The 10,476-nt window shown below is 31.6% G+C and overlaps 1 protein-coding gene across 1 annotated transcript; it reads left to right on the plus strand.

The window, feature by feature from the left end:
- The first annotated feature begins 216 nt into the window (after positions 1–216).
- On the plus strand, positions 217–6,956 carry LOC100241776 (uncharacterized). The gene is made up of 9 exons (XM_002282834.5): positions 217–327; positions 398–476; positions 554–632; positions 2,861–2,945; positions 4,035–4,143; positions 5,061–5,149; positions 5,224–5,288; positions 5,390–5,471; positions 6,282–6,956. Exons 1-9 carry the CDS (start codon positions 253–255, stop codon positions 6,450–6,452), a joined length of 834 nt encoding a protein of 277 aa, XP_002282870.1. The 5' UTR covers positions 217–252; the 3' UTR covers positions 6,453–6,956.
- The last annotated feature ends 3,520 nt before the right edge of the window (positions 6,957–10,476 follow it).

A 10,476-nucleotide genomic window follows, 5' to 3' on the forward strand; every position in this document is an offset into this window, starting at 1 on the left:
ATCAATTGCATTATAAAGTACTTAAGCAACCCGGTTCGAGTGTGGAACTTCCAAATTTAGAAACCTAAATAATAATAAATAGTAAATAAAGAAAAAGAAAAGAAAGAAAAGGAAAACCTTTTACACAAAATTACATTTCATGCCACTGATTGGGCCAGAGCAGCAAATGGGGGAAGCCCAACCTTGAGCCCATGGCCCATGGTCCACGAAACCTTTTATCTTTCTCCTCCGAGCAAATCCAGTGTGCAAAAGATGGGAACTCAACAGAGAAACCCTAAACCTAATAGCCATTATCAGCTTAATCCCAACTGGACTCAGCTCCAACAAGTACAACTCTTCCTCTCTCTACTTTCTTCTCTGAATAATATCTATCTTTATTGACTTTGATGTTGTGCAGAAGCTGAAAATCCATGCCTCAAGGCCTTCACAAAAATCCTCAAACGGTGCAGAGCCCCAAACCTCGAAAACCATTTTAGGTAATGTACTTTTTCTTCAGTTTCGCTTTTTTTTTTTTTTTTTTCCTCTAATTTTCTCTGCAATTTTTTTTTTCCAGGTAAGCGCAAAGAGAGACCCGATGCAGAGCCTGATGCTTCTCAGCGCAATATTCTTATTCCAACCAATACTGATTCGAGGTGATTCTTTAAAACCTTTTTGATGCTTTTTTCCCGGAGAAAATTTGTTTTTTCTTTTTTTTTTTATTCATTCCCTAGAGAAAGTTAATTTTCTACTGGAATTTACTTGGACCTCAATCGTTGTTTGATTGCACGGAAGATGTTAGTTCTCTAGTTTGTAGCAGATTAAATGCTCAAATTCAAATTTGAACTTGTCTGGAAAATGTAGAAATTTCAGCTTAGTTTGGACAATCCGATTTTATTTTTATTTTTTTCATTTGTAATAGCTGAGTCAAATTTCAACAAAATCTGTGTATAATTCGGCCAAATTTTTGTTCAAATTAATGAAAAATATTAGAATAACATTTTTCCCAAATTTTTAAATCTGAAGTTTCCTGAATTTGATTGAGCAGTTAAAGCTGATTTTTTTGTCGTAATTTGTCCCAATCTGAATCAATATTTTACTGTCTTCTTGTGAATATTTTGAGAGTTTATAACCATGTTGACAAGAAATAGTAGGAAAAGAAAAGAACACTTGGAATCTGACAGCATGCAGTCCATCCAACAACTTCTACAATTACGAGATTTTATTTTTTGTCCTGTGTTTTCCCTTGAATAGAATGGAGCACAGTTTAACTTTCCAAAATTCAACCTGTTAAACAAATAAATATTTTCTTCTGTTATTCCTCTTTTAAGGTTTTGGATAGCATAACCCTGAAGATAAACTATAGTTACTAGAGTAGGTAAGATGATGTACCGGGCATTTTCTGCAGCCATGGGATTGAAATTTATCCAATAAATATGGCATACTGATTTTTGCATGTTGTTAGTCATGTTACCTAACTAAATAGTGCTCACACATTAAATGTTTATTTATTTATTATTTATTTTGATGGATAATAAAAGCATATTAAAAGCACCTAAAGGGGATAGGGGAAGTGCACAAGGAACAGAAAAAAAAAATGTAAAAGATAGAAAAAATGAGGGACAAAACAGAAGCCCTTAAATAATGCCCTAGGCTAACAACTTATCAATGAAATCAAGAAAATTTAGGAGTCAATTTTTTTTTACTTTTCAAAATTTAGAATATGGGGGCTTGCTTAGAAAGGATCTCTGTAAGGGGTATGGACACTTGGATACGACATAACAAAATGAAAAACAAGTAAGATATCTTTGTGAGAACATCCCTTTTTTTTTATTATTCCTTTTATCTTATTTTTTTCATTCTTGTCCCTAAATATTCTTAAGCTTTCACTTTTTTTTTTCATTGTAAATATATACTAGGGAAATTGGAAAAAAAAAATCAATCAAAATCATACAACCATATCTAAAGCAAAGTAGGATTATCCAACAACGATATCGCACCTACATCTGTATCGTGTCATGTTCTGTTGACATGGGTAATGCTTAGTGAAGTTGGATTGTCTGACTATCACAGAAAGGAACATGCAAAGGTCTTTTGATCTAACCAACTACTCCCTTAAATGTGTCACTTAATATTGTTTCGGAAGGCACCTTGATTGCTTGTCTAGTGATTTAGCTCTTCTTTCCTTTTAAAGGTCTAGGGGACATCAGTACATTTCTTTTGGTGATCATGTTGCACATCTGTTGACTCCATCTATGTCGGGAGCGATCTATTTGTGCTGATATGATTCAAGGGAATTGCTGTCAAATACTTACCAATAGTTTCTTGAAGCTGCTTTAATGGTTTTCAATTTTATTATTGTTTGACTTGTATGTCAAGGCCTTTAAAAATCTTGACTATTGTGTTGCATGAATTTACATCCATTTTAATAAGCATAAAACATCTAAATATATGAATGGCTTAATTGAAAACACAATTTTAAAAGGTCCATGTCACACTTTTAAAGGGTGACTGAAACAGATTATATTCATATTCAATGTATTTTCATTTATGGCTTTTATTGATTGGACCAAAGCATATTTCCCAGGTTAGTAAAGTAACTCATACAGGTCTTTACTTTTGACTGTCAAAGCAAAAAAAAGATCGTTTATTTTTGTTCTTTTCTGAAGTAATTTTATGTTAAAATCAGATGTCAAACAACAGTAATTGTAATTCTTATTGTATTTATTGTGAATGGGTTTTTTTTTTTATTGTTCTATTCAAATGGCAAGTGCTCCATTTTTTATACTACTCTAAAAAGTTAAACTATCTTGTTAATATAGTTTGTTTTCAATTTTTTGTTTTCTATTTTGCTGAGTGTTATGGTGCTTAACTGATTTTCCAGTCTGACGGATGCAGTAGCTATGGATTGTGAAATGGTTGGTGTTGGTTCTGAAGGAAATAAAAGTGCTCTTGGACGAGTGACATTGGTATTAGTTCCTCCTGTCTTATGTTTCTTTGTCTTTCTCATTGGGTGCATAGCATGCGTCTGTAATTTGGTATCATGAGCTGAAGATCTCATGTATGCTTGAAAAGGTTCTGTGCTAACTCACAGAGAAGGATAACCTTAATTGTTTGTTTTGCCCCAGATTTTTGTTTGTCACAATAAGGAGCCATTGCTTGATGCAATGGTAACTTCAAAGGCTGTCAAGTGCGGAAGCACAGGCTTAAGTCTGCGTGCAGCCACTTCATGCAAAATTGCTGAAGTTTCCTGTACCAGTTCACCCCTCCCAGAACCCTGAAAATGGGACCCACACTGGGTATGGCACCCCCTTTTTGTTCTATTTTTATTTATCTATACGGGAGAACTTATGATAAAAGGGTGCCAAGGAGAACCAATAGCAGCAGATAAAACTAGAGAAACCTGCAAATGCCATAGCTAAATACAAACATCATTTACCATTTAATGAGCTGTTTTTTAGACAGAAGTTCAGTTTTGAGGTAATATGAAGTAATATCCCTAGCATGCATAATTGGGACAATCTCCATGGACATTTCTTCATACAAAGTTCCCAGCCAGTTGCACTGTAGAACTCTCCTTTAACCTAGCGGTTCCTGAACTTTAGGGACTTTAAATCTTCATGCAAAGATCATTTACCATCTAATAAGATGTTGCTAGACAGAAGTTCAGTTTTGAGGTAATATCCCTAGCATGCATAATTGGGACAATCTTCATGGATGTTTTTTTGTACAAAGATACCAGCCAGTTGCACTGTAGAACTTTCCTTTAACCTAGCAATTCCTGAACTTTAGGGACTTTAAATCTTTAATGCATCAGAGCTTTTCTAAGGCTTCTACTTTATTTGGATACAACTTTGTGGTGTTAAGACCTTATTTTATAGTGGAGTTTAATACTTTACTGAGTGGTGCTAATGTTGAAACTATATGTAATCCATAAAACTATTGATTTCAGATACTATAATGTGACTTTCAAGTTTTTCTATGGATAAAAATTCCAGGTTACATTTACTTATTTATTTAGCATTAATGTTTACTAACTGTAGTTCAGTCTATGGCAGGTTAATAAGTGGGGAAATGTTATATATGATGAGTATGTTCGCCCAGTTGAATGGGTTGTTGATTTCCGTACAGAAATTAGTGGAATCCGACCCCGTGACTTGAAAAAAGGTTGGCCTAATATTTTCTTTTGCTGCTTTCTTTCTTGTATGTGCAAAATTGGAACTTGTATGAACAATAGGCTGTTTTTCCAAACATTCATTATGTTTTTAAGTTCAAGCAACTTTTGTGCATAGTATGTGTCTGAGCCAGCAAAGAGAGTACATGTTAATATGACACTTGAAATACTTTTAAGTTATGTAAACAGAAGCTTAAAATCCTAATTTAGTTGTGAATATATATATACATATGCACCCCGTTCCTTGATTTGTTGTAGATTTTCCCAGTTTCTGTAAGATCCTGCATTGTTAAAAGGTTGATTCCAGTTGGTCTCTACCCATTGCACATCTATTATCTCCATGGGAATTAAAATGAAACAAATGTCAACAGTGATTGGGAAGTTGCAGCTAAAAAATCTCTGGAGGCAAGTATCCATTGCTTGGATTCGAGTTGATTGAACTTAAGGATATCCCTTTCATCCACTGCGTGCAGAGTTTGTTGGGGAAAATCAGTGTTTTACATTGTGATTCTAGCATTTAATGTTTTTTTTTTTTGATATTCCTTTTTCCCTTGAAGCACAGACTGTATTTTATGTTATATAAGTATTGAGATGGTTACTTGCTGAATTGATGGTTTGTGATATTGTATACATATGTAAAATTTTAGAAGGTAATTGTGAATGCAGTAATTCATTCTAAATTTCTAATATGGTATAATGTAGTCAAATATCCTTGAAATGTGGTCAGTTGGCCAGAATTAGGAGAGAAAAAATGCTTTAAACATCTGAACATCATAGTGGCTGTTTTGTTTTATTTTCTTTTTTGGCTGAAAATATTACATAGTAGGAGTTTTCTGTTGTAACATATCAATTTTTAACTACACTGTATTTGTAGAAAGCCTCAGTCAAACTTATGATGTTTTCGCTGCAGCTAAGGATTTCCAGACTGTTCAGAGGCAAGTGGCAGAGTTGATTAAAGGAAGACTTCTTGTTGGTCATGCGTTACGTAATGATCTTAAGGTTGGTATATCTGGTATTTAGATTTGGGTGCCTGAGGTATTTTGTTTACATTGAAATTCTTTTTCTTGGGACAGGCTCTGCTATTAAGTCATCCAAAGGTGGACATGCGAGATACATCTGAGTGTGAACTCTTTTTAAAGTACTACCCCTTAAACTATTTCACGATCAATACTTGCACTGTCAGTTATGTTCTGCATTTCCTGTGGTATATCCTTTTAAAGCATATCCTTGATGAATTAGGGAAGAACGCAGGAGGGTGGCCCTTCGACATCTTGCAGCTGAGTTTCTTGGTGTTAAGATCCAGAATGGAGAGCACTGCCCTGTAAGTTCTTTTAACTTATTGTGGTGATTATTTCTTTGTCTTTGTGCTGTTCATTTGCAAGATGATATCTCATTTTCTTATGTAGTCGTATGTTTATAGAATAAGGATGAACATTTAGTTGGCATACTACAAAATATAGCCTTGCCACCCAAAATTTGGCCAGTTCAGCCTGTACTTTTGATGCTTGGACTGGACCTGATCTAACCGTTGAGGTGTGAAATTGAGTTTTGGCTGACAGTCTGAACATCATAGACCACCCTCCAAGACAGCAGCCTGAGTGTTACTTACGCAGTTTATTTTATATATATATATACACACACATTTACATACTTACATATATTATTGCAATTATTGACTTTTATCATCTTCATTATCATTTGTTGCATGTTGCATGCAATGTAAAATCAGACCATTTAATTACTAAAGTAGTTCTAAGAACTTATTAACAACTAGTCTAATTTACCTTCATTAAAGCAAAGGTCTTCGAGGTACCTATCAAAAAAAAAAAAAAAAGCAAAGGTCTTGGAGGTTTGGCTTTGTTTTCATTCTCATATTTCATGACCCTCATCATCTTTTAACTACTTTGCTCTAAACATTATGATGCCAACCTACATATTTAACAGATATACTTTTATTCATTTTCCAATGTACTCGGGCTGTGCTTCCTGTTTTGAGGGTCCCTTTCTGAACTTTGTTTGCCTATCAAATATGTATACATATAATACTTCTATCATTCTCAGCTGAGATCATAGTTGACGTTAAGGGAAAACTACTTCAGTGGCCATGTCTCACGGATAGTTCTGGTTTCAGGTAGAAGATGCCCGCGCTGCAATGCTGCTTTATCAGAGAAACAGAAAACAATGGGAGAAGAATATCAAAGATCAGATTAGGCTGAGGCAAAAGCAGAAGAAACGGAAGCAGAAAAAGAAACCAAAGAGGAGAGATGCTTCAGATGTTAACCATGCTGCAACAGCTTCTTAACTTGGACTCTTCATCTGCAAGTTCCATGAATGTTATTTGGAGATCGCCCATGAGTTTCCATTAATCCAAAGAAAGCAAGCAGCGGAAGCAGCATCCACAACCATTATTCTCAGCTAAACTTCACGCTACTGCTGCAATTATTTATCCTTAACATGAGGTTATCGCCAAAAACATATTTTAGTCTGATACACAAGGGGAAATCATTGTTTCATCATCATGGGTGTGAAGCATTTTGTGGCCACCTTCTGGTAAAACTGTGAAACTCTTCATTGATAATCGGTTTCAAGCTGCCCTTTGACTGCCACTCTTCCCATGAACGCCTGGATTGAAATGTTTTATCCACATTGAGCTTTTAGGGTTTAGGTGTATGTCATCAGTTTGTTATAAGTGACAGGTTTCTTTACTGGGTTTGATGTTGTGAAAGTCTTGCTCCAAATCTTGAAACACCGGATCTTCTGATAGTAACATTTATGGTAATGGGTTATTGAGGAAGTCTTCCCAATATATTTTCTATTTGGGTAATGGCACCTTTTGATATTATCAATCAAGGGTGACACATGAGCGCACCTAATCTCTCGGTATTAATCGAAAAGGTATCATCAATCTTCATTACTAAAAAAAATATAAGTATTATCTGAAAATTATTTTTGTTATAAAATATGAGAATTTGTCGGATGAGAACTTGTGAATGATCATTCATATTGATGTATATCTTTTTATGATTCCCTATAAAAGAGAGATATTTCTAATGAAAATCCATTCTATTCTATTCTCTTCTTATATTCTAATTTCTCTTTCTTGTCTCCTTTCACTTTATAATTTCATAACACGTTATTAGCACGATTAGTCTTTACAAAAGAAATATAAATTTTTTTCTCTATTCAAAGAAATAGAAAGATGTTCTTATTTTCAGAGAAATAGAAAGACTCTTCTCTCTTCTTTCTTACAAAAAGTTCTTACAAGAAGGAACGTGATAATCTTATATCATGATTTTCTATTTTATAACCCTTTGATCTCTATTTTCATTTATTTTATTTGAATACATAAATATGTACAATCCCTATAACCAGAAGTTATGAGGTAAATTATAAATTATGGGGTAAATTCATAACCAGAAGTTATGAAAAATATGTACAATCCCTATAACCAAAAGTTATGGGGAAAATTATAAAATTAAAAATACATGACCAAAAGTTATATATATGATCCTTAATTATTTGTTTTTAATTATACGGTATAACTAGAAGTTATACCAAACAATATTATATAGCCAGAAAGTATAAAATAAATAAATAAATTTTCATAACATGAAGTTATGTATAAATCTATATATATATATATATATATATATATATATATATATATATAGTTCATAGCCTGAAGTTATGTACAAATTTAAATATTTTTTTGTTCTGACAAAATAATTATGGCCTAAAGCTATGAAATATATTAACTTTTAATTTCTTTTAATTATATTGTGTAACTAAAAGTTATACATAAATAGTTTATAGCCTGAAGCTATGTACAAAGTTGAATATTTTCTTGTTTTAACAAAATAATCATAACTTAGAGTTATGAAAAATATTGGCTTTTAATTTTTATTTCGTACTCACTTATTTTTCACAACAGGAACTATGGAAAACAATTTTTATTAACAATTGTTTTATACCCAGAAACTATGCATATAATTTCTAATTTTCTTGTATAACCAGAAGTTATACAAAACAAAATTGTCAATGAACAGCTATGTACCTAAAAGATACATAATTTTTTAAAATTTTGTTATATAACCAAAAGTTATATAAATATTATTATTCATAACCCAAAGTTATGAAAATAAGAAAATTAATATACTTTGTGCTAATTAAAGGTTATACCAAAGTTGTTAATATGTACTTTCTTATAGCTAGAAGTTATAGAGAACAAAATTGTTAACTAACAATTTTGTACAACTTTATGAAATTTATATAACCAAAAGTTATAATGAAATATATTATAGCCTGAAGATATGATAACAAACATATCGATAATATTTACATATTATCAAAATATCAACATTTTGTATATCAAGTTATGCAAATAGGTAAGTGTTTGATAGTTTTTATAAATTTATATTATTAGAAGTTATACTGTTATTAGTAGAAAAATTTACATATAGATGTGGAATTTCAGATTGCATAATATTTTTGCATTAGAGGTGATAGTTTGAAATATTTTTTTATTCTAGTTATTTTAATTTAGAAAATTGAGATTTTTTTGGATACATGTGAAATATATGACTTGGTCATATGATCAATAAATTGATTTTGGATGTCAATTTTCTTTATAGCACGTTTTTATGATTGGAAAATTTTGAATTATATAAAACAATATATATTATTGCATGTTGCCATATATGGTATTTTTATTAACACAATAATTTCATTATCCAAAATAATTTTGAAATTACAATAGGTTTAACTATTGTTCTCAATATATTATATTATATCTTTACATATATGTTCAGATGGATTTGTAGTATTTCAATTAAAGTTTTGAGACAATAAAATGTTTTAAATCATGATATGTTCTCTTGAAATTTTGATTTATAAATTAATTTTTGCACATTAATTTAGATCATAATAATATTTTGAATAAAATTATTGATCTATCACTACAATTAGTTTGATTATTGAAATACTTCTTAGTTATTTCATGTATAAATTGCTCCACACTTACAAAATCAAATATGTGAGATATTTAAGAAATACATGACTTTAAATTATCTTTTCATATTTGTTTTATTGTGTTATATATGCTCTCATTGCTTTTACACAACTTATTAAGTTAAGTCATCGTCAATGACTAATATTTTTCCATTGATTTTAACTATTTCTCTATGATAATATTTCTTCAACTCTATAAAGACGAAGTCTTTATGACAATGTTTTATGACTTGTTATTTTAATAAAACTTTTGTCTTATTAATTGCACAACATTGATGATAGACAATGTTAATACTATATTAGGTGATAGAAACCTTATTAAAGGCTCTAGAAGGGCTTATATCATGTCACTAATAGTATTTGATTCCATGTGAATGACACTTTATACGATACTAGATCCAGAAGAATTTTGTAATACCAACTTGGTCCCTCAGGGTAAAAGGTCGTATAGATGTATATTATAAAACCAGAAGTTCTTATTTAGTGACTAGTCTACCTATACATTTAAAATGTAGAATGACATGTTGTGCAAATTATCATTTTAACGAGATAATTTTCTCGCCATTAGAAGAACGACATGAAATTATTTGGAATGCATTGACTTTGACTTATCTTGATTCTCGTACCAATCAATGTGAACTGGAAGTTTAAAAGATTATTTATTTGTAAAATCTTGCAAATCAATTATTAGATGCATTTATTGATACAAAGAAAGTGACAAAGTCATATATCCTGGCTGCAAATACTCTAGCATGAATTGATGTTCCTGTAAGACAGTTAACAAATGAATCTAAGATACGCCTAAAGCGTGGTAGACTTGTCGACTCAAATGATGTAACTCCCCAGAAGAGGAGAACCCAATAAAAACTTGACACTTTAAAAGAGACTATCAAAATGATTGATCAGTTTAAAATTGATAAATCTATAGCCCCAGAAGAGACACAAATAATGCAGAAAGCGTCTGAAGAGGCACATATTGAACGAGAAGCCTCCGAAGAGGCACATGTACCTAAAAATTGTGAGATATTAGTAAGTTATGTATATATGGGAGAAAAATGGGATTGAAATAATATTGTTATTAACAATATTTTCGTTTTCCAAGTGGCCTCCGATATCATAAGAAATGATGAAGATCCTGAACCACGAAGTGGAAGAATGCCGACATAGAAATGATTGGCCAAAATGGAAAGAAGCTATATAGGCAGGTTTTTCCTATAGGGTTTTTTCTAGTAAGGTTTTAATGAGGCATGTTCTTATGATCATCAAGAGTGTTATAAAATATGAGAATTTATCAGAATATGAGAACTTGTGGATGATCA

This window comes from Vitis vinifera, chromosome 19 (genome assembly GCF_030704535.1).
Source record: "Vitis vinifera cultivar Pinot Noir 40024 chromosome 19, ASM3070453v1".
Lineage (NCBI taxonomy): Eukaryota > Viridiplantae > Streptophyta > Magnoliopsida > Vitales > Vitaceae > Vitis > Vitis vinifera.